Source organism: Scyliorhinus canicula, chromosome 23 (assembly GCF_902713615.1).
Source record: "Scyliorhinus canicula chromosome 23, sScyCan1.1, whole genome shotgun sequence".
Classification (NCBI taxonomy): domain Eukaryota; kingdom Metazoa; phylum Chordata; class Chondrichthyes; order Carcharhiniformes; family Scyliorhinidae; genus Scyliorhinus; species Scyliorhinus canicula.
Genome location: NC_052168.1, coordinates 27,159,554 through 27,183,458, shown reverse-complemented (window position 1 = coordinate 27,183,458; position 23,905 = coordinate 27,159,554). Strand labels below are relative to the sequence as shown.

Genomic DNA, 23,905 nt, shown 5'->3' with positions numbered 1-23,905 from the left:
GCTTCAATGAAGTTACTGTGAAAAGCCCCTAGTCGACACATTCCGGCGCCTGTTCGGTAGGCTGGTACGGGAATTGAACCGTGCTGCTGGCCTGCTTGCAAAGCCAGTGATTTAGCCCTGTGCTAAACAGCCCGTGTAATATTAAATCCTACAACCACAGTTGCAATACTATTTGTAGATTTGTTCTTCATGGTGTAGATAGGTTGTTGAGGTAGTAGATAGTACAGAATACAGAAACAGGAGTAGGCCATTCAATCCTTTGCCTGCTATTATTCAGTTAGATCATGGCTAATCTACGTGCTTTAATAACCTTATCCAACAAAATTCTGCAAATCTCCACTTATAATTTTCAATTGACCCAGCCTCAACAGACTTTTGGGAAAGCTACCCTTGGTGCTCTGAAGTTATTTTTGATATAAATTTAGAGTACGCAATTATTTTTTTCCAATTAAGAGGCAATTTAGCATGGCTAATCGACCTAACTGCACATCTTTTGCATTGTGGGGGTGAAACCCATGCAGACACGGGGAGAATGTGCAAACTCCACACGGACAGTGACCCAGGACACGGGATTTGAACCCGGGTCCTCAGCGCCGTAGTCCCAGTGCTAACCACTGTGCTGCCCTGAAATGCTCCCTGACATCACCCCTGAATGTCCTAGCTCTAATTTTAAACTTGTCCTTTTCCTCTGGGTTTCCTACCAGAGGAAATATATTCTAGTTACGCGCCCAGATTTTTTGAGTTAGGGATGGGGGGGGTCGAGGGTAAGGTTGAAGGCATGAAATGAGGGCATCCATAGTGACGAGCAGAAGTGATTGAGAGAATAGGGCAAGACTGAAGGCAGGAAACCGATTGAGACCGACAGGCTGGCACAGTGGTTAGCACTGTTGCTTCACAGCGCCACCATCCCAGGTTCAATTCTGGCTTGCATCACTGTCTATGCGGAGTCTGCACATTCTTCCTGTGAAAGGGTGGGTTTCCTCCGGGTGCTCCGGTTTTCTCCCACAAATCCCGGAAGACATGCTTGTTGGGTGAATTGGACATTCTGAATTCTCCCTCATTGTACCCGAACAGGCGCTGGAGTGTAGCGACTGGGGGATTTTCACAGTAACTTCATTGCAGTGTTAATGTAAGCCTATTGTGATAATAAAAATTATTATTAGGAGCGTGGGAGAGGAGATCGGGGACAAGGCCAAGTGTAGGAGATGATGTTGAGAGGTATTGAAAAGAGCGAGGCAGTGTGTTCCACTGTGTTAGCATGTCCAAGCAAAAGATCCAAACCTAGCCACCAACAGTGAGAGGAAAAGTTCAAAATGTAAAGAATGATTTTTAGAAGTTGTGGAACCCACAACAGATGCCCCTGGTATGGGCTATATGAAACTGGGAGACATTTCTCAATATTCAGTTAGTATTGGGGTGTGTAAGATATGTTATGAATAAAAGTAATGGAGAATTTCCATGTGGTAAAAGATGGACTGAAAACACTGAAATCCAATCTGAAATCTCACTGAGCTCAAAAAGCTCATGTTGATGTGGTTTAAAACTATACAAATGGAAGTATGGCATTGGAATTTATTTGCAGTCTGTTGAAAAACCAGCATGCACTAGAGATAAGGGGATGTCTGAGCAAATTGACCAAAATAAAAATTTTGACTTTGACGGATGTGTTACTTGCTATAAAAAATAAACGCATCCATGTTTGATTGATTGATTTATTGTCACATGTACCGAAGTACAGTGAAAAGTATATTTCTGCGGCCAAGGGAACATACACAGTACATACATAGCAGACAAAAATAATAATCGATATAAAGTCCATCGACAAATAGTTAGTGCAGAACAAGGACCAAACAAAGCAAATATGAGTAAGAGCAGCATAGGGCATTGTGAATACTGTTCTTACAGGGACTAGATCAATTCAAGAGAGACTCGTTGAGTCTAATAGCTGTGGGGGAGAAGCTGTTTCTATGCCTGGATGCAGGTCTTCAGACTTCTGTATCTTCTGCCTGATGAAAGGGTCTGGAAGAGGGCAAAGCAACAAGTCAACAACCACATGGCAAGATATGTTAAATGTTCCTGTGAGAAGCCAGAATTATGGTTTTAAAAATGTATAGTTTATTAACACTAAGTCAAAAAGATAATTATATCTATGCAATTTTTGAGTTCAAATGCTGATAGCTCTGACATGGTTGTGTAAAAGATGCATATTCTGAACATCAAGTTTCAAAAGCAAAATTATACCGTCACATAGTTGTTTGCTGGCATTATCCAACTAAGTGCATATAATGCTCAATATTACAGATGCTATCAAACATTCTCCACATTACGGTCTGACTCTGCAGAGACTGCTGACTACAGATGGCGTATCTGTCGTGCTGGTTAAGTGTAAGCTGCCTAGTTCTAAAGTGAGTACCGCACTAACTAGAACAATTCTTGTCCGTAGAGAAGATCTAGGAGTCATTGATGTTTGGAAGCACCAACAATGAAAGCCGTGGAACTGTGCAATATTTAGCAGATCATCGGTTTAAAAAACATTTCTGATGCACGGTCATGTACGTGAAATGTTCTCTCTCTCTGCAGATGCTGCCAGACCTCCTGATTAACTCTAGCATTTTCTGGTTTTTATTTCAGATTTTAAGCAACATTATATTTTGCTTTTGCAAAAGAAAGCTATGTTTGTGAGTTAGCCAGCAATTTGCAAGTTGATGCATTATCATTCTGAAGTTTTGAATAAAGTGCACTGGTTATGGCATTAGTTTTCTATGTGACGATTGCACAGCAGAAGCCATTGATAATAATCCTAGAGCAAAGTACTGTCTCAGCAAGTTTACAGAGCCATAGCATATTGAAGACACTGCTAGATGATCCATAGATTCCCTAAAGTGCTGCACAGACCCTCTGAAAGAGCACCTTACCTATGCCCACTTCCCCACCCTAACCCGCACATCTTTGGACACTAAGGGGCAATTTGGCTTAGCCAGTCCACCTAACCTACACATCTTTTGACTGGAGAAAACCCACTCCGACATGGGGAGTACACGCAAACGCTGTACAGACAGTAACCCAAGGCCTGAATCAAACCCAGGTCCTGACTATGTGATGCTTCAATGCTAACCACTGTGCTGGCGATGTTTTCGAGAATTGTCTGAACTGGGCTACACTTCCAAAGAAAGTGTCATTGAAGCCCATCACGATGCAAATACATGCCTGCTACCTCCGAGAAAAAGACTTGATAGAATGAGAAATTGAAATAGGAAATGGCAAACGGTACTCTATTTCATTACGAGGCAATATTTAGATGTTCAATTTTTGGAAAATGGGCGTAAAAGTGGTCTGCGTTCAAGAAAAAAAATGCTGGTTCTTGCCAAATCTGATCACAGCATTGAAAATGGCTGTAAACTCCAGTACCAAGTAGTCTTAAACCTACCTATGCAAACCGGTTTGATGACATTTATTATTGCAGATAAATTTTAAAGAAGCTGTATTTCGTGCATTTGCTTGACATGGTAGTTCACACCCTAAAGTTAGAGCAGTTTACAAAGTTGGCTAGGTTAGTTGATGTATCTGCCACTTTAAATGGCTCCAGTTTCATGATCAAAACCATGTCCCACGACAGACTGGGAGTTGCCCTCATAAGATAGTTGAAATGGGTAAAACCTTACTTCACAAAACAAAGATGTCAACTTTGAAAGAATGTTCCATCAGTGAAAAATGGAGAAAGACAAACACAATGTCCAGCATAATGTAAGTCATGTTCAATAAATATCAATGTTATTTACTTTGCTACATGTATGCTGTAAGTGATTATTTTTAAAAATATAAATTGCTCATGGACAAAATGTAGTGCTCAGAGAAATTTGTAACCTGCCCAGCAAAATAAAATTCAGAGGGGGCATTGGTCTCAACCCAAAATCTATCCATGCCATTTCTCCTAGAGGTTGTTGAACCTCCATGTTTCCAGCTTTTTCTCATAAAATCATAGAATTTACAGTGCAGAAGGAGGCCATTCGGCCCATCGAGTCTGCACCGGCCCTACTTAAGCCCACACTACCACCCTATCCCCATAACCCCACCTAACCTTTTCTTTGGACACCAAGGGCAATTTAACATGGCCAATCCACCTAACCTGCACATCTTTGGACTGTGGGAGGGAACCGGAGCACCCGGAGGAAACCCACGCAGACACTGAGAATGTGCAGACCCCACACAGTGACCAAGCCAGGAATTGAACCTGGAACTTGAGCTGTGCAGCAACAGTGCTAACCACTGTGCTACCATGCAACTAGTTTGATTCTGGCATGCATTCCTAATTTACTCAATTAAAACCAGTTTGTTGTGCTGAAGAGATCTGTTCCAGGGATATTTACTTCTCTTTGGAAGGACTAATTGTATAACCAGGAATAATGGGCTGCTCTCTTGGAGCAGTTGGGAATGGCGACTGAATGTAATTAAAGAGGATTTTTATTTTATTATTTGATGGGCAAGGCCAGTATTTGGTTCCCATCAGTAATTAACCTTGATGGGGATAGTGAGCTGCTTTCCTGAACTGCTGCAATCCATGTGGTGCATTTCCACAATGTAGTTTGGTCAGGAGCTCAGGATTTCAGCTAGTCAAGCTGAAAGTTGTTTGAAGTTGGCAGTCTCATGCATGTGCAACCCTTATCATTCTAGGTGGCTGAGAGAGATCAAGGACTGCTAAAGCTTTGGCAAGTTCTGCAGAGCATCTTGTGGACACACTGCAGCCATATTATCTTGGTGGTGGAGGGGGTGAAAGTTTAAGATAGCGGATGAACACCATAACAAATAGCTAGGAGGTGGAGGAGTAGACCCTACAGTCCATCGAGCCTGCAGTGCGATGCATAGAAACATAGAAAATAGGAGTAGGTCACCTTTGAGCCTGCTTCTCCATCTAATATCATGGCTGATCCTTTATATAAACACCATACTCCTGCTCTTTCCTTATACCCCTTAATGCCGTTAAAGTTTAGTTCAATGACCTGGCCCCTTGCCTTTAACCGCTGCAGTCTATGTGGCAATAGGAAGGGATATCCATGGCTTTGACCCAGTGACGGTGATGGAACGGCAATATTATTTCAAGTCAGGATGATAGGTGGCTTGGAAGGGACTTGTAGGTGATGTTGTTCGCATGCATCTGCCTTTGTCCTAGGTGGTGCAGATTGTGGGTTTTGAAGGCACTGTTGAAGGAGCCTTGGGTGAGTTCCTGCAGTACAAGTTGTAGATAGTCCACACTGCTGCCACTGTGTCATCTGGTGAAGGGAGTAAATATTTACAGTGGTGAATGGGTGCCAGTCAAACAGGCTTTGCCCTGGATGTTGTCAAGTTTGTTGAGTATTGATGGAGCTGCACTCATCCAGGCAAGTACAGAGCATCCATCGCAAGATATGAATCTTGTAGATGGTGGACAAGCTTTGGAGAGTCAGAATATGAGTTGCTCACCACATAGTTCCAAGTCTCTGACCTGGTGATTCTGATACCGACCGGTAGCCACAGTATTTACCAGTTCCGTTTCTGGACAATGATAACCCCCTAGGATGTTGATATGAGGGATTTAGTGATGGTAATGCCATTGAATGTCATGGGGAGTTGGTGCGAATTTTGCGTTTTAATTCCATCACCTCTCATTCGCAGGTACGGTAGAACAGTTGTTTGCACTATTGGTTCACAGCTCCAGGGTCAGGTTCGATTTCCGGCTTGGGTCACTGTGTGGAGTTTGCACGTCCTCCCCGTGTCTTTGTGGGTTTCCTCCGGGTGCTCCTGTTTCCTCCCACAGTCCAAAGATGTGCAGGTTGGGTGGATTGGCCATTATAAATTGCCCTTGTGTCCAAAAAGGTTAGGTGGGTTTATGGGGATAAGGTGGAGGTGTGGGCTTAAGTCGGGTGCTCTTTTCAAGGGCTGGTGCAGACTTAATGGGCCGAATGGCCTCCTGCACTGTAAATTCTATATTATGGGCCAAATTTACTCAATCTCTTGTAATTGGGCCTCATTCAGAGGGCCCAATCTAGTGAACACTTGCTGTACTTGCCTACAATGCAAATTTGTCTTTCCATAAATATGGACACCAAAACTGCAGACACTACTTCAGATGGGATGCTAATTAAGCGGGCTGCTTTACCCTGGATGCTGTTGAGATTCTTGAATGTTGTTGAAGCTACACTTCTCTAGACAAGTGGAAAGTATTCTATCACATATCAATTTTGCCCAGGGCGGCACAGTAGCACAGTGGTTAGCGCTGTTGCTTCACAGCGTCGGGTTCGATTCACAGCTTGGGTCACTGTCTGTGCGGAGTCTGCACGATCTCCCCGTGTCTGCGTGGGTTTCCTCCGGGTGCTCCGGTTTCCTCCCACAAGTCCCGAAGGACGTGCTGTTAGGTAATTTGGTCATTCTGAATTCTCCCTCAGTGTACTCGAACATGCACTGGAATGTGGCGAAGAGGGACTTTTCGCAGTACGTTCATTTCAGTGTTAATGTAAACCCACTTGTGACAAAGATTTTTTTTTTAAATGAGCCCTTTCCTGGGAATAAAGACTCACTGCAGAGTATCCAGTCTCTGATTTGCTTTTTTAGTCACAGTATTTATGTGGCTTGTCCAATTTCTGATCAATGATGACCTAGTGATGGTGAGTGGTTCAAGGATGATGATGCAATTAAATGCCAAGCGAAGGTCGTTTGGATGCGTCTTGTTGAAGATGGTCACCGTTTGATGTTACTTGCTATGTATTGGTTCAATTCAGGATCTTGTCCACGTCTGCTGCACATAGACTGCTGATATTTCTGCAAATAATGAAACAATCTGGCTCATCACCTGAGCGAGGACAGCAGTTGTTAATCAGCAGACAGTTTCCTTGCCCATGTTTAACCTGTTTCAGAAGACTTCATGGGGCCAGATATCAAGTGCATTTAATGGTGGGGCCACAGTCTATTGTGAGGATCCACAGGGCTACGCCCTCCTGACTCAACCCTATGTCATTGCCTCTGGACGCACCCAGGGATGGTGATGGAGGATTCTGGAATGTTGGCTGAAATGTATGATTCCGAGTATGGCTATATCAGACTGTTCCTTGCCTGGTCTTTAGAACAGCTCTTCCAGCCTTGGCACAAGTCCCCAGATCTTAAGTGAGGAGGATTTTGAAGGATTGAGTGGGGTAGGTGTACCTTTTCCTCGGCTTGTGCTGCTTGACCAATTCTGTTTTTAATCATACCTATTCATGGCTGTTTGATACAACTGAGTTGCCAGCCAGGCCATTTTGGAAGGCGCTTGGAGTCACATTGGGGGCGGCATGGTGGCACAGTGATTAGCACTGCTGCCTCACGGCACCGAGGACCCGGGTTCGATCCTGGCTCCAGGTCACTGCCTATGTGGAGTTTACACATTCTCCCCGAGTCTGCGTGGGTCTCACCCCCACAACCCAAAGATGTGCTAGATAGGTAGATTGGCCATGCTAAATTGCCCCTTAATTGGAAAAGAAAAGAGTCACAGTGTTAGGGAGGTTATGCTGCAATTGTATAAGGTGTTCGTGAGGCCACACCTGGAGTATTGTGTTCAGTTTTGGTCTCCTTACCTGAGAAAGGACGTACTGGCGCTGGAGGGTGAGCAGAGGAGGTTCACTAGGTTAATCCTTGAGCTGAAGGGGTTGGATTACGAGGAGAGGTTGAGTAGACTGGGACTATACTCGTTGGAATTTAGGAGGATGAGGGGGGGATCTTATAGAAACATATAAAATTATGAAGGGAATGGATAGGATAAATGCGGGCAGGTTGTTTCCACTGGCGGGTGAAAGCAGAACTAGGGGGCATAGCCTCAAAATAAGGGGAAGTAGATTTAGGACTGAGTTTAGGAGGAACTTCTTCACCCAAAGGGTTGTGAATCTATGGAATTCCTTGCCCAGTGAAGCAGTTGAGGCTCCTTCATTACATGTTTTTAAGGTAAAGATAGATAGTTTTTTGAAGAATAAAGGGATTAAGGGTTATGGTGTTCGGGCCGGAAAGTGGAGCTGAGTCCACAAAAGATCAGCCATGATCTCATTGAATGGCGGAGCAGGCTCGAGGGGCCAGATGGCCTACTCCTGCTCCTAGTTCTTATGTTCTTATGAGATCACTAACTTTTTATTCCAGATTTATTTAAGGGCTCCTCAATTCAAATTTGCAAACTCTAATGGTGGGATTTGGACTTCCATCTCCAAATTATTATTCAGCCTCTGGACTGCAAGCATTATGCTACCTTACATGTATCAAAACATGTGCTGAGTTCAATGCTCTGTATCATGGGGAATATCATATATCGCATTGAGGTACAAATCAACATTGGAAAAAAGAACTGACCAGAGTTACTCACGTTGGGCAACAAGATCTCATGTGCTGCCTATCCAGCTGAAGGTTATTTTAACCAATGTAACATTTCGGTGGATGCAGCAACAGTGACGCATTTTGAGGTGTGTTTTGACTTTAAATAACTTGTGCTACACAGTGCAGCAGAGTGTAATTTATTAAGAGGTTTTCATGTACAACTTAATAAGTACATTTTACGCGTGGGATCATTCCTATCCAAATGGGGTCTGTCCAAGCCTCAAATGTCCGATTTCCTGCAGTCATGGACACTGAGACAAGTTGACCATTTTCATCCCCTCTATCTGAGTAGAGATATTCTGTTGTACAACTCTATGCAAGACACAGTACATAAAGGAATATATGAGTTAGCGATTTATCAAAACAATCCCAAACCCCCGATCGGCAAGGGGATATTTCTATACAATCTGCAGTTGTCGGTTCATACTTTTTTTACTTGGCCAACATATTGCATTCCATGGTGGGGGACCACTTGCAATCACTCCTGGTCCATCCATTGAAATTTGCTGATGGAAACATTTCTACCTGGGATGAATACCAGTGAAGAGTGAGCAGGTAAGTAGTACACTAACTATTGGCTGTTGAGCGAGGTGTGGCCAGCTCTTCCCTGTGACCATGCTTGGGCTGGAGTGAGCAAAGCTATTTTGACAGCCTCAACAAACTGAAGATATATTTCCCATAAGCTTGGAACATCATTGGGAATTTCCACACGTTACTGACGCCCATCGGTGACGGGTTGTGCATAACGCCACATAACACAAAATGAGAAGAATCATTGAATTCAAACCCTAACACGATGCTAACAACCTTCCATGGAGTAAAGGCAGAATGTAGCTGCTTGGATCACCATAATCCAGGGACTCTGATGATGATGATGGACCGTTTTCTGCTTACTTGCAGCTTGCAGACCCGACATCCCCTGTGATTACACCAGCGATGTGGAGCTCTTGCCAATCTCTGGGGGCGAAGGTGACTGTCTTCAGCCAATGCACTGACAATTTTTAAATTGTCCTGTCAACTCTGCTGGAGTATCTTCCAATCATGCTTCAGAATATCAATTATTTTTCACCTTATTTTTGAAAATGCTGAGAGCGCAAGTCATAAGTTGCTAAAATGATCTAGGTGATTAAATCCTTTCCTGTAATTAATATTTCAACATCAAACCCTAAAATACCTCCTCAAATAAAAATGGGAGCCAATCTTGGCGTCACAATACAACAAGTTATTTGCCAAATTGTGGAGTCCTGCATCAGGACCAGTCAATGTTAGCAGCTCAACCCTGTAGTATGAACCTGGAAAAATGTACTCCATTTAGGGTAGTGAAGGGATCTGGGGATAGTGCAGGAAATTGGAGTTGATGAAAGAAGCTGAGCCATAATCTTATTCAATAACAAAGCAGGCATGACGATGCAGTGGTGTAGCTCTTTGACCGCAAGGATATGTATTGGGTGAATGGGCATTGATGTGTGTCAGGAAGTGGGCAGCACGCTTACGGAGGGTGCAAAGTGGGAAGCTGCCCAACAGAGCTGCTGTTTAAACCATTGCTAGTTTGCTAGTCCCAACCACTGTTAAGTCAGTAGCCTATATCCTAACGTCGAGTGGGCCCACATGTAATCCACAAGATAAACTGATGTTTAACCTTCATGCCTTGGTGTGGCGAGCAGGGGGTTAGAAGTTTCCACCGTGCTAACGTGGGTGAATGCTCGCGTGTGGGCTTTCAATTCCTGTCCTAGCTCATGTGGAATCAGAGTTTGAATTCTACTGCCAGCTTTGAAATTCAATGTTCATATGTTCTACTCGGGGTGGAAATCCTGGCTAATGGGGATTTTCATACTGGAAGAATGGGTGGGGATTCAAATGACGGCAAGGGCAAATATTTTAATGATCTAATTGCATTTTGCACACATTCATTATATTGTGAGTGAATTCACAAAGTAAATATTAAAAACTGAGTAGCCACCTCTACCAAGCTTTTATAGACAAACTATTTGTTACAATTTCTCTGCTGTTAGCTGTGAGCTTGACTGAGGTGTGGCATCTTTACCCTCTTTAACCCTGGAAGTTCGCTTCCTTGTACAGATTCTCAAGGTCAGTGCAGATGATTTTAAAAACTTTTGAGAATGAATCTTGCATCTGTCCGGTCATATCACCTGGGTACATCTCGGTCAGCACCTTCACAGCAATATTGGTGATTAACTAGGAGAAAATACAGAGGGTGAGTAAATGGATATGTTCAATGTAAAATTAACAGGTTTCACCTTGTCCAGCTTGGCACTGGTTTCTTTTTTAAAACATTTTAGAGTACGTAATTTTTAGAGTACCGCAGCACGGTAGCATGGTGGTTAGCATAAATGCTTCACAGCTCCAGGGTCCTAGGTTCGATTCCCGGCTGGGTCACCGTCTGTGCGGAGTCTGCACGTCCTCCCCGTGTGTGCGTGGGTTTCCTCTGGGTGCTCCGGTTTCCTCCCACAGTCCAAAGATGTGCGTGTTAGGTGGATTGGCCATGCTAAATTGCCCGTAGTGTCCTAAAAAAGTAAGGTTAAGGGGGGGGGTTGTTGGGTTACGGGTATAGGGTGGATACGTGGGTTTGAGTAGGGTGATCATGGCTCAGCACAACATTGAGGGCCGAAGGGCCTGTTCTGTGCTGTACTGTTCTATGTTCTATGTTCTAATTCATTTTTCCAATTAAGGGGCAATTTAGCGTAACCAATCCACCTACTTTGCACATTTCATAGAATTTTTTTTCATAGAATTTACAGTGCAGAAGGAGGCCATTCGGCCCATCGAGTCTGCACCGGCTCTTGTAAAGAGCACCCTACCCACGGTCAACACCTCCACCCTACCCCCATAACCCAGTAACCCCACCCAACACTAAGGATAATTTTGGACACTAAGGGCAATTTATCACGGCCAATCCACCTAACCGGCACATCTTTGTGACTGTGGGAGGAAACCGGAGCACCCGGAGGAAACCCACGCACACACGGGGAGGATGTGCAGACTCCGCACAGACAGTGACCCAAGCCGGAATCGAACCTGGGACCCTGGAGCTGTGAAGCGATTGTGCTATCCACATTGCTACCGTGCTGCCCTCGAATTTAGAGTACCCAATTCATTGTTTCCAATTAAGGGGCAATTTAGCGTGGCGAATCAACCTGCACATCTTTGGGTTGTGGGGGCGAAACCCACGCAAATAAGGGGAGCATGTGCAAACTCCACACGGACAGTGACCCAGGGCCGGGATCGAACCTGGCACCTTGGTGTCGTGATGCAGCAGTGCTAACCACTGTGCCACGGTGCTGCTCTGCACTGGTCCCTTATAGAGCAGAATCTGAAGTTATGTGTGTATGAGAGGGTTGTCATATTAAGAACTGCTAATCGTGAGGATAGTTACATTTAGCCCCAGTGCCTTTGGAGGGGGTTTGAAAAGTAATATTTTCATCCAGAGGATGATAGAGGTCTGAAACCCACTTGTTTGAAAGGGTGAGGGAGGCAGAAACCCTCATCGTACTAGAAAAACATCTGGGTATGCACTTGAGGTGTCCCAGACCAGGGGCTGGAACATGGAATTAGACTCGTCAACTCTTTGTCACTGACATGGACTCAGTGGGTGGGATTTTCTGGCCCGGTACAGATACAGGGCAAAAGAGTTACTGGGGGGAGGGTAGGGCGTCTTAAGGATAAACAAGGTCATCTATGTGCAGATCCACAAGGGATGGGAGAGGTCCAAAATGAACATTTCCCGTCATTATTTACTGTTGAGAAAGGCACGAATGTTAGGGAAATAAAAAGTGATACCTTGAGTGTTTATATGATAGAGAAGGAGTTGGAGGTATTAAAGCGCATTATGATAGATAAATCTCCGAGACCAAATGAAATGTATCCCAGGATGTTGTGGGAGTCTAGGGAGGAAATTGTCGGTCTCCTAGCTGAGATATGTGAAATCATCGACAGCCACAGGAGAGGTGCCTGAAGATTGGAGGATAGAAAATGTTGTGCCCTTGTTTAAGAAGGGCTGTGGGGATAAGCCTGGGAACTACAGACCGGTGAGTAGGTAAGTTGTTAGAAGGTATTCTGAGGGACAGGATCTATAGGCATTTAGACAGGCAAGGGCTAATAATGGAAAGTCATGTCTCACGAATTTGATTGAGTTTTTTGCAGGGGTAACAAAGAAGGTAGATGAGGACAGTGCGGTCGATGTTGTCTACATGGACTTTAGCAAGGCCTTTGACAAGATACCGCACGGTAGGTTGTTGCAAAAGGTTAAATCTCACGGAACCCAGGGTGAGGTAGCCTATTGGATACAACATTGGCTTGGCGACCGAAGCCAAAGGATGGTTGTGGAGGGTTGTTTTTCAAATTGGAGGCCTGAGACTAGTGGTGTGCCTCGGGGATCGGTGCTGGGTCCACTGTTATTTGTTATTAATACGTTTGCAGATGACACCAAGATTGATGGCATGGTGGATAGTGAAGAAGATTATATAAGATTGCAACAGGACCTTGCCCAATTGGGCTAGTGGGCCAATGAATGGCAGATGGAGTTTAATTTGGATAAATGTGAGCTAACGCATTTTGGTAGATCAAATCAGTGCAGGACCTACTCAATTAATGGTAGCGAGCTGGGGAGAGTTACAGAACAAAGAGATCTTTGCAAACAGGTTCACAGCTCCTTGAAGGTGGAGTTGCAGGTGGACAGGGTGGTGAAGAAGGCATTCAGCATGCTAGGTTTTATTGGTCAGAATATTGAACACAGGAGTTGGCACGTCTTGTTGAAGTTGTACAAAACATTAGTAAGATCACAAATGGAATACTGTGTTCAGTTCTGGTCACCCTATTATAGAAAGGATATTATTAAACTAGAAAGAGTGCAGAAGAGATTTACGAGGATGCTACCAGGACTTGATGGTCTGAGTTATAAGGATAGGGTGGGACTTATTTCCCTGGAGGAAGGTGGCTGAGGGATGATCTTATGGAGGTCTATAAAATAATGAGGAGCATAGATAAGTTAGATAGTTGCTATCGTTTTCCAACGGTAGAGGAGTATAGAACTAGAGGGCATGGGTTTAAGATGAGAGGGGAGAGATACAAAAGAGACCAGAGGGGAAATTTCTTCACACAGAGGATGGTGAACATCTGGAACGGGCTGCCAGAGGCGGGTACGACTTTGTCTTTTAAAAAGCAGTTAGACTGTTAGATGGGTAGGGTGAGTATAGAGGGGTATGTGCCAAATGCGGGCAAGTGGGACTAGCTTAGTGATGGAAACTGGGCGGCATGGACAAGCTGGGCCAAAGAGCCTGTTTCCATGCTGTAAACATCTATGACTATGGCTGGAAGATCCCAATGGTTGGCCTCCTTCACTGCAGAACACACGGGGGGGCAGAGAACCCTGTACAATGGGTTCAAAGAGCAGCCTTCTGTGCTGTTAACCTTTCTATGTTTCGATGTGACAATGTCAAACATAATCAAACATGATTCAATTCGAGCCATTTCCTGTACGGTTATGTCATACTTACCGTGAAGTTCTGTGGTGGAATCTTATGTTTGTTAATGTGGGAGTCTGCGAGTTCCTTCACATTGGCACTGTGGCTGCCCTTCTGTTTCAAGATGTTGCCCAGAGCCCGGAGAACAATGGTGCCATGTTTGCTGACATCCTCGTTGTTACCCAGCTGTTCCACGGCAATGTCCTTAAACTTGGGGAAGTGAGCTTTGGTCTCTTTGTGTTCCTGGAATAATCTGGAGGGAGTGGGGCATGGAGAAAGACAGGTTAATATGGCGTTTTCACACTTTCTAATCATGAGACACAGGAATTGGGGAGGAAATTGTGGAAGTTGTAGCTAGGATATGTGGTATTATCATAAACGTAAGAACTGCACGGGTTAATGAAATGTCTCAATCAGCCACTAGAGGGAGCTAGAGTTACAAGTATATAAGACATTGATGCTAAGCCTTGTGGGGAGAGAAGTTAAGGAGATAGCTAGAGTGCAGACTGAAGGAAAGATAGTGTGAGTGAGAGCAGATCATAGTTTATTATAGAGTGGAGATTAGTAGTAGATGAGTAGATTATATGTTAATTATCAATTATGTATTATATAGGAGTAAGTGTCAAATCCAAATTGGTAGTGTTGATAAATTAATAGTTTTGTTCAAGTAAAAGCTATTTTGTGGTCTTTGTGAACACGACGCCAACCATCCTGAATTTAGCATCGCAAAGAACACTGAGTGGGGGGAGTGAAAAATGATAAATTTATGGCAAAAAGCTTGAGGAGAGAGAATTGTGACTTTCGTCATTCGTGGAATGTGGGTATTGTTGGCTGGGCCAGCATTTATTGTCCGTCCCTGATTGCCCTTGAACGGAGTGGTTTGCTCGGCCATTTCAAAGGGCAGCTAAGAGTCCACATTGCTGTGGCTCTGGAGTCACATGGAGGCCAGTCCCCCCCCCCCCCCCCCCCCCCCCCCACCCCCAACCACTCACAAGTGTTACCAACCCTCCAGGATTGATACAGCTTCTGCCTGAATTGTAGGGACGTTGAAACAAGTCGTGCTTTTCCATTTTCTTGGAACATTTCAAACTAAACATTTTGGAGAATGTGCGATAAAATGCTGACTGACCAGGCAGGGCGGTTGGACACAGGGTGATCCTGTGATGAAACCTCCAGGAGAAATATCCCACTGCGAGTTAGAAACCAATGTGGAGAACTCCCCAGATGTGGCCTCAAGTTCTTTTTTATAAGTGTCACCCTGGGCAGCACGGTGGCGCAGTGGGTTAGCACTGCTGCCTCACGGCGCCGATGTCCCAGGTTTGATTCCTGCTCTAGGTCACTGTCCGTGTGGAGTTTGCACATTCTCCCTGTGTTTGCGTGGGCTTCGCCTCCACAACCCAAAGATATGCAGGGTATGTGGATTGGCCATTCTAAAATTGCCCCTTAATTGGAAAAATGAATTGGGCACTCTAAATTTATTTTTAAAAGTGTCACCCAAAAGGCGACCGCTCTAACCGTGCTGCGAGCCCTCAGTACTGCACTGGGAGTGTCCGCCTGGATTATGGACTCAAGTCTCTGAGCGTGCTTCACATCGAGCCAAGACACAGATTTCATTTTTATCTTGCTCCATGTCCAAATATTATCACCTTGGAAGCATCTGATGAGCTGGAATGTGTTAGATATTTATGGTTATTGTCTCTCTCTCTCTCTCTCTCTCTCCCACATCTTGACATTATCCTGTCTCACAGGAAACAAGTGGCATTACTCAACCCTCCATCCAATAATCTTCAGTAACTGTCAGCAATCCAGCGCTAACGACAGAATGGACAACACAGAGCATAAGAGGGTGGCATGCGACACAGTGGTTAGCAGTGCTGCCTACGGTTCTGAGGACCCAGGTTCAAATCCTGGCCCTGGGTCACTGTCTGTGTGGAGTTTGCACATTCTCCCCGTGTCTGCGTGAATTTCGCCCCCACAGCCCAAAGATGTGCAGGGTAGATGGATTGGCCACGCTAAATTGCCCCTTAATTGGAAAGAAAAGGGGGCAACGCGGTGGCGCAGTGGGTAGCACTGCTGCCTCACGGCATTAAGGTCCCAGGTTCGATCCCGGCCCTGGGTCACTGTCCGTGTGGAGTTTGCACGTTCTCCCCGTGTTTGCCTGCGTTTCGCCCCCACAACCCAAACATGTGCAGGGTAGGTGGATTGGCCACGCTAAATTGCCCCTTAATTGGAAAAAATGAACTGGGTACTCTAAAAAAAATTTTTAATTTTAAAAACAGAGCGCAAGAACCAGCAGCAGGATTAGGCAATTCAGTCCCTTGAGACCGCTCCGCCATTTAATACGCTTATGGCTGATCTCGTCTTGACCTCAACTCCACTTTCCTGCCCGTTCTCCGTAACCCTTCAACCCATCACTAATTTAAAAATCTGTCTATCCCTTCCCTAAATTCACTCAAAGTCCACCACCCTCAGGGGCAGTGAATTCACAACCCTTTGAGAGAATAATTTCTCCTCGTCTCTGTTTTAAATCTGCTACCCCTTATCCTAAAACTGTGACCTGAAACAGACCATTCGGCCCAGCTATACTGGTGCTTATGCTCCACACAAGCCTCCCCTGCCCTTCTTTACCTCGCCCATCAGCTTGCCGATATTCTTCTCTCTGTCATGCGTCTATCTAACTTCCCATTTAAATCCACCTCATCCATTCACCTCGACCATCCCCACACAATGATGAGCAAAGAAGGATAAAGAGGCTAAATTTTTATTCCAAAATTAATTTCTTAATGACTCTCTTACTTTTCTGGCCACTGCTTTCAATCCCACTGACAAGTGGAAACATTTTCTTTCATTCTTTTTGTGATTGGATGTATCATTGGCTCGGCCAGCATTTGTTGTCCATCCCTTTCCTTTCAGAAAGTGGTGGTGAGCAGCCATCTTGAGCCGCTGCAGTTCTCGTGGTGTAGGCAAACCCACAGTTCTGTTAGGGCCGTTTTAGCTCAGTTGACTGGATAGCTGATTGGTGATGCAGAGCGAGGCCAACAGCGCAGGTTCAAGTCCAGTATCGGCTGAGCCTATCCATGAAGGCCCCGCCTTCTCAGCCTTGCTCCTTCCTTGAGGTGTGGGTGATCCTCAGGTTAAATCACCAGCAGTCAGCTCTCCCCCCTCAAAGGGGAAAGCAGCCTATGGTCACCTGGGACGATGGAGACTTTTTCTTAGGGAGGGAGTTCTACGATTTTGATCCAATTGTTAGGTAGAGTGAGTGACTGTGGACGGAGCGTCCATCACGTGTGCTGGATTCTCCAGGATGGTGCCCTCTGTCCGTGGAAGTGGGGAGCATTCCATCACCTGCCTGAATTGTACCTTGGAGATAATGGAGACTTTTTTGGGAAATGGCGAGGTGAATAACTGACCTCAGAGAACCCAGCCTCTGGCCTGTACTTGAAGCCACATATTTATCTGGCTGCTCTGGTTAAGTGAATGGTGCCCCCCGCCGCTGTCAATGTGATTTCCCATTGAAGCCACCCCCATGCCGCCGGGAATCTCGCGGATGGGGGTACACTGCTGGAATAGAGAATCCGGCTGCCAGAGAGTGGCGGAGAATTCCAGCCCTGTTCTTGCAGCACGTGGAGAGGGGGGAGAGGGGGGGGGGGGGGGGGGGGGGGGGGGGGGGCTTTGCTATCGGAGGAATTACACATGGAAATAAACATTGTGCAGTCATCAGCAAACATCCCCATTCTGACCTTCTGATGGAGGGAAGGTCATCAATGAAGCAGCTAAAGATGGTTTGAGCCTGGGGCGCTGAGGTAATCCTGCAGGAATGTCCTGGGGCTGAGGTGTTAGGCTTCCAACAACCACAGCCATCCTCCCTGTGCTCAGACGCGAGCCAGTGGAAAGTTTTCTCTCTCTATCAAAATGTTTGACCTTCATTAGGTCGTAGCAACAACAGTCCTGAGCTCAATAAGCAGACTGTTGAGATGTGTCCCACACAAAAACGATAGCCAGAGTAGCTCATGTCAGTTTGGAATGTGAGACAGAAACTCACTAAGTGTGTCAGAGGGGACTAAATAACTGAGCGCAAGAGAGATTTGCTGCAGACAGTGCCCAGTGTTCAGTCACAGCTTCATACCAGACAGCTATAACTGTTCACCCTGTGCACACCACTTCACAACTGTCATTTGGTGCACAACATCACAACAGTAGCTGCTGTAGTAAAGCTTCTTTTAAAATTAAATTTAGAGCACCCAATTCTTTTTTTCCAATTAAGGGGCAATTTAGCATGGCCCATTCACCTAACTTGCAGATCTTTTTGGGTTGTAGGGCTTGAGACCCACGTAGACACGGGGAGAATGTGCAAACTCCACATGGACAGTGACCCAGGTTCACCCCCACAACCCAAAGATGGGCAGGTTAGGTGGATTGGCCACGCTAAATTGCCCATTAATTGGAAAAAAATAATTGGTAATTTAAATTGATTTAAGAAAAAATCTTTGTACACATGGTGCACACATACCCCTCGATAAGTCATCTTTCTACACAAAGTGCATGAATGCCCCTCGGTAGCAGTCACCGTTGTACACAAGGTTAACACACACCCTTTGATAGCAGTCACCGTTGTACACACGGTGTATACATACCTCCCAATAACAGTCATCATTGTACACACGGGGGCAGCATGGTGGTGCAGTGGTTTGCACTGCTGCCTCACGACTCCGAGGTCCCAGGTTAGATCCTGGCTCTGGGTCACTGCCCGTGTGGAGTTTGCACATTCTCCCCGTGTTTGCGTGGGTTTCACCCCCACAACGCAAAAATGTGGAGGCTAGGTGGACTGGCCACGCTAAATTGCCCCTTATTTGGTAAAAATGAATTGGGTACTCTGAATTTATTTTTAAAAAATCATTGTACACACGGTGCGCACACACCCCTCGATAACAGTCGTCATTGTACACATGGTAAATGCACACCCCTCGATAACAGTCGTCATTGTACACGCGGTACACACATACGTCCCGATAACAGTCATCATTGTACACACGGTGCACACATACTCCTTGATAACAGCCATCATTGTACACATGGTAAATGCACACCCCTCAATAACAGTCATCATTGTACAGGCGGTGCACCCATACCCCTCGATAACAGTCATCATTGTACAGGCGGTGCACACTTGCCCCTCGATAACAGTCATCATTCTACACACACAAATCCGCAACATTCACCACTGCACAGATCTTCCACTCGTTGTTTCCCAAAAGCCAGTTCCCTGTAAACACTGTACACTAGATTTTGCAATGATCACCACAGTTGCTTCACAGAAGAGAGTCACCACTGTGGACATTGAGCGGGTGGTAAGGGAGGGGGTATTTGGTGGGTGTGGTCAGAGAAGGGCAATGGGGTGCTCGGCGAGGGGTGGTCGGGAGTGGGTGGTTGAGGAAGAAGTGTTCAGGAGGGGATGCTCGGGGAGTGAATAGTTGAGGAAGGGTTACTCAGGAGGGAGCACCCAGGAGGGGCTGGTTGGGGAGGGGGTGCTCAGGGGGGAGTGGTTGTGGTGTTCAGGAGCCCCAGGAGGCATGGGGCTGCTCGGATGGTTGGGAAGGGGGTGCTTGGGTACTCGGGGAGGGGGTGTTCTGGTGGTTGGGGAACAGGTCATTGGGCAATATCCGCCCAGCAGCAGAGGGAGAGAACACAGTGAAACGTTTGTAGAAAATAACTCTCCTCACAAATAATTGGTTAGAATATTTACTGTCCAGGAGGGCAGCAGAGTGACTCAGTGGTTAGCACTGCGGCCTCACGGCGCTGAGGTCCCAGGTTCAATCCTGGCCTTGGGTCACTGTCCGTGTGGAGTTTGTAAATTCTCCCCGTGTCTGCGTGGGGTTTGCCCCCACAACCCAAAGATGTGCAGGGTAGGTGGATTGGCCATGCTAAATTGCCCCTTAATTGGAAAAAATGAATTGGGGACTCTAAATTTATTTTAAAAGAATATTTACTGTCCAGTAATAGAAACAACTTTGGGTTAAAACCTTGATAAGTAAACAAAAAGTCAATTGTATTTACATTGCTCCTTGATGGCATCTCAAAGCACTTTTATACCTGATAAAGCCCCTGGGATGAACTTGTAATCTGGAGTGTCACAGCTATAATCCCTGAAAAGAATTGACAGAATGATTTTCACAGGACACACAATCCTAAGAGATTGAGAAAAGTGATTTACCGCAGTAGAATAACCTGCCCGATTGCAGTTATGTTCGGCTCCACCTTTGCCCAGACAACGTTGGCATTATCCCAGTCACTCATTCTCCGAGAACCAGCCGGAAAAAATTTTCTGCTTGGAAAGTAATGTCGGGAGAGATTCTGTCTCCAGCTCCAAGTCAGGACCTTTTATACTTTGCTGAACCCTTTTGTCCCCTCCTCCCTCCAATCATCCATCCGACGCAGTCCAAGCAGCCTATTTTCAGCTGCATTTCTGAACAGGTAGAAGAGAGTTTGGCAGCTTTTTATCAGTGAGTAACAGTATTGAGCAACAGGTCAGCGAGGGAGCTGCCAAGTCCTCACTCCCAGCCATTCACCCAGTTCCCTGAGCTTTGTCTTGCTGAGTGCTGGTGATTGTGACATCCTCTTTGACATTTTTCTTCCACTGAAGTTCACTTCACAAAAGGTTTTGAAACAGGAATGAAGTGTCAGATCTCAGGAGCCAGAGATGAATACGTGGCCAAACACACAAACAATGAAACTCACACACACGTGTACTTGTGTACACATTCACACAAGTACGTACGTGTGTGCGCACACAGGCGCACATGACAATAATAATCTTTATTATTGTAACAAGTAGGCTTACATTAATACTGCAATGAAGTTACTATGAAAAGCCCCTAGTCGCCACACTCCAGCGCCTGTTCGGGTACACGGAGAATTCAGAATGTGCAAATTACCTCACAGCACGTCTTTTGGGACAAAATGGAAGAACGCAAAGGTTACAGGGAAAAATGGACATTAGCAAAGAAACAAGCAGTCTGCAGAATCCCCTGTCTTCTAGCTGCTACAGAAACCAGACAGAATTGTAACTAACAAGCTGCGCATATTAAGTGAACGATTCACGGTGATTCCCAGGCATAATGGACACAACAGTTAACTGCAATCGCTACATTCTATAGAAGGTCAGACATCCCGGCGCCAGTCGAGTCTGAGACAAAGGACACCAATAAGGTGGAAGGAACCGCCTGGTGATCGAGGAACAGCCCCGTTATTGGGGAAATTCAAATCAATCGATTGGGAAGAGAACCAATCGATTGCAGGTTTAGAGAGGGTCCGCCCAGAAGGGTGCGAAGCCCCTGGGACCTATAAAAGTCAGGTCCCAGGACTGATTCTTTCTTCTTGACCAGCCGGCCCTCCCAGCAGAACACCTTTGCAGCAGAAGAATCTTGAGAAGGAGACGCCTGGTCAGCAGCCGTCATCAAGTAAGTGTCATACAACGCACGCTATGAGAGTATACACTCCTGACCCCTTTAGTCCACACCGACTGGAAGCCTGCGGATCCAGGACAAAGCAAGAGGCCGTTGTTCCCTGATCCGGCAGTTCCCTTATTCCAGATAAGTATTGGCCTGTTAGTGATAGGATTAGCCTAGTCTTGTAGTTTATAGGCATAATTAGTAGATAACTATTATAATAAACGTGTCTTGTTTGAACTTACTAACTGGTGTATTGAGTTATTGGTCTGAACTTGAACTTGAATCTTGTGGCGGTATCTTAACGATACCTGGCGACTCTAGAGCTAAGGAATAAAACAGAGCCAGATTGAGTGTAAAGCACACTCACCCAGAACGAGCAACAACGTGCACGCATAAACACATGCATACACACAAGCACATCCACACATGTGTGCACACAAGCATGCACATGCACTCACCACACGTGCATACAGACACGGACATCCGCACACAAGTGCACACACACGCATGTACACACGTGCACACAGACATACATACACACACACACATCCACGCGCACACACGCGCAAGTGCACCCACATGCACGTGAGGTATCGGTAAAGTCACCACAGTTCCAGATGATCATAAGCTGCTTTCTTCTTTGGGGGGGAAGAGCTGAATGGTGGTGATTTAACCTGAGGGTCACACACGCACATACACAATTCTTAAAGCAGCTTTCTGTTAAAATTCAATTTCATGAGCTTAAGTAATTTTTAAAGCTTTCCTCATTCGTGTGCTGTTGATATTCTTTTCTGCAAAATATATTTTTTTCATTATTTTTTTCTGAAGAATGTACTTTATTCATACACTTTGTAAATTGTACACGATTGACATTACAGAAACTACCATCCAATTTCTTTCAAAGCAGTACATTGACACTCTGTGCTGCCTCACTCCACTTAGATAACAGCTTCTATTTACAATGTCTATTTATATTTAATTTTAAACATTCAGCTCTAGGAGTTTTACACAGTTTCCAGCCCCTCAGTTCACCATGGCTGAAAGGTCTTAGATAGCGACCTTCCCCCATTGCACCTCTGTGGCGGCTTCCCCAAACCTGAGTGCATCCCTCAGCACATAGTCCCGGGCTTCAGAATGTGCCTGTCTGCAACACTCGGTCAGGGACAACTCTTTGTGCTGGAAGATCAACAGGTTTCGGGCAGATCAAAGAGCGTCTTTCACCAAGTTGATGATCGTCCTTGCGCGGCGCAATGGTTAGCACTGCTGCCTCGTGGTGTGGAGGACCCGGCTTTGATCCCGACTCCAGGTCACTGTCCATGTGGAGTTTGCATGTTCTCCCCGTGTCTGTGTGCATCTCACCCCCGCAATCCGAAAAGATGTGCAGGCTAGGTGGATTGGCCACGCTAAATTGCCCCTTAATTGGAAAGAAATCATTGGGTACTCTAAATTTATTTTTTAAAAGTTGACGATCCTCCAGCAGCAGCTGATGTTTGTATCGGTGTGTGTCCCTGGGAACAGCCCGTCGAGCACAGAGTCCTGCGTCACGGAGCAGCTCGGATTGAACCTCTCCAGACCTTCTTTGCAAAGGCACATTCAACGAGGAGGTGGAGAACAGCCTCTCCCGGTCTCTCCCCCCCCCCGGTCAGCTCGAGGGCAATATGCGGACAGAGACCATCTGAATGGAGCGTTCTGCGGCAGCGTGGCCAGACCCATCCTTCACAGCCCCTGCTGCAGGTAGAACATAGTGACACTTGGTGTTTGGAGACCGAGGATCAATGCACAGCTTGATGCAGCTGCACGCAAAGGTGACCATCAGGATTAGGGCGATGTTGGGCATGTTTTTTCACCCTCTTTATCAAGAGATTTTAAAATCATATCATGTGGGCCCAAGACATATTCGACCTCTAGCTAAAGTCGAAGATGGTTCGGACAGCCACTGCAGCACAGGAGTGGGGTATAGGCCCAAATTGAATCCGGTACAGCAACACTAAGAGCGCCTCGCACCCGATCACCAGGTCCTGACCCACAGTGGGAGAAAGAGCATTCCTCCCACAAGCCAGATTCTGTCTCACCTTCGGGCCTCACTCTTTCCTGTTTTTTTTATTTTTTTTTTGTTTTTTTATAAATTTAGATTACCCAATTATTTTTTCCAATTAAGGGGTAATTTATTGTGGCCAATCCACCTACTCTGCACATTTTTGGGTTGTGGGGGCAAACCCCACGCAGACACGGGGAGAATGTGCAAACTCCACACGGACAGTGACCCAGAGCCGGGATCGAACCTGGGACCTCAGCGCCGTGAGGCGGTTGTGCTAACCACTAGGCCACCGTGCTGCCCTACTCTTTCCTGTTTTTGACGCACACCCTCTGATCCATATCCCCAGCACCTACAGTCAGCCTGACCTGACAGTGCAGGGGACAAGGGATCGGTGTTAAGAGCCAGGGTTGAGAGAACCCCAAAGTCTATCATGGAGTTCACCTGACCCACAACTTTTAATAGATTGTGGTATAGGGAGCACACGGCCCACTCTACAGGTGTGGTACAGCAGAAATGGAAAAATATTTTTTAAAGCAAAATAATGTTTATTCTATGAACTCAAGTTAACCTTTTTA

General features: G+C 45.7%; 2 protein-coding genes across 4 annotated transcripts in view; one reads left to right on the top strand and one right to left on the bottom strand.

Moving 5' to 3' along the window:
* LOC119956314 (putative RNA-binding protein Luc7-like 2) overlaps positions 1-3,788 on the top strand; it is an 87,964-nt gene extending 84,176 nt beyond the window's left edge. Inside the window, exons 11-12 of one of the 2 annotated variants that reach the window (XM_038783425.1) lie at positions 2,302-2,405; positions 2,632-2,750. In XM_038783425.1, the coding sequence (XP_038639353.1) occupies positions 2,302-2,383 (82 nt within the window). In that variant the 3' untranslated portion in view covers positions 2,384-2,405; positions 2,632-2,750. Of the gene's footprint in view, positions 1-2,301 lie in introns of both variants that reach the window. The other variant, XM_038783424.1, reaches the window with a different exon arrangement.
* mb (myoglobin) lies at positions 1,699-20,262 on the bottom strand. Of its 2 annotated transcripts, XM_038783437.1 has the most exons (4): positions 20,056-20,262; positions 13,878-14,097; positions 10,409-10,560; positions 1,699-2,019 (listed from the first exon to the last, which is right to left on the bottom strand). In XM_038783437.1, the coding sequence occupies exons 1-3, from the start codon at positions 20,136-20,138 to the stop codon at positions 10,414-10,416; spliced, it is 450 nt and encodes a 149-aa protein (XP_038639365.1). In that variant the 5' UTR covers positions 20,139-20,262; the 3' UTR covers positions 1,699-2,019; positions 10,409-10,413. The 2 variants fall into 2 exon arrangements, with proteins under 2 accessions (XP_038639365.1, XP_038639364.1); XM_038783436.1 differs by lacking the exon at positions 1,699-2,019 and having other exon boundaries at positions 8,486-10,560.
* Positions 20,263-23,905: the final 3,643 nt, after the last annotated feature.

What these genes read in the sequence shown, in the direction of transcription:
- mb (XM_038783437.1), bottom strand. Translation starts at nt 20,138, where the DNA reads ATGAGTGACTGGGATAATGCCAACGTTGTCTGGGCAAAGGTGGAGCCG. An exon ending in GGGCAGGTTATTCTACTGCG is followed by an intron (nt 14,098 to 20,055) that starts GTAAATCACTTT and finishes CACTCCCTCCAG; the next exon opens with ATTATTCCAGGAACACAAAG. An exon ending in TTCCACCACAGAACTTCACG is followed by an intron (nt 10,561 to 13,877) that starts GTAAGTATGACA and finishes ATTTTCTCCTAG; the next exon opens with TTAATCACCAATATTGCTGT.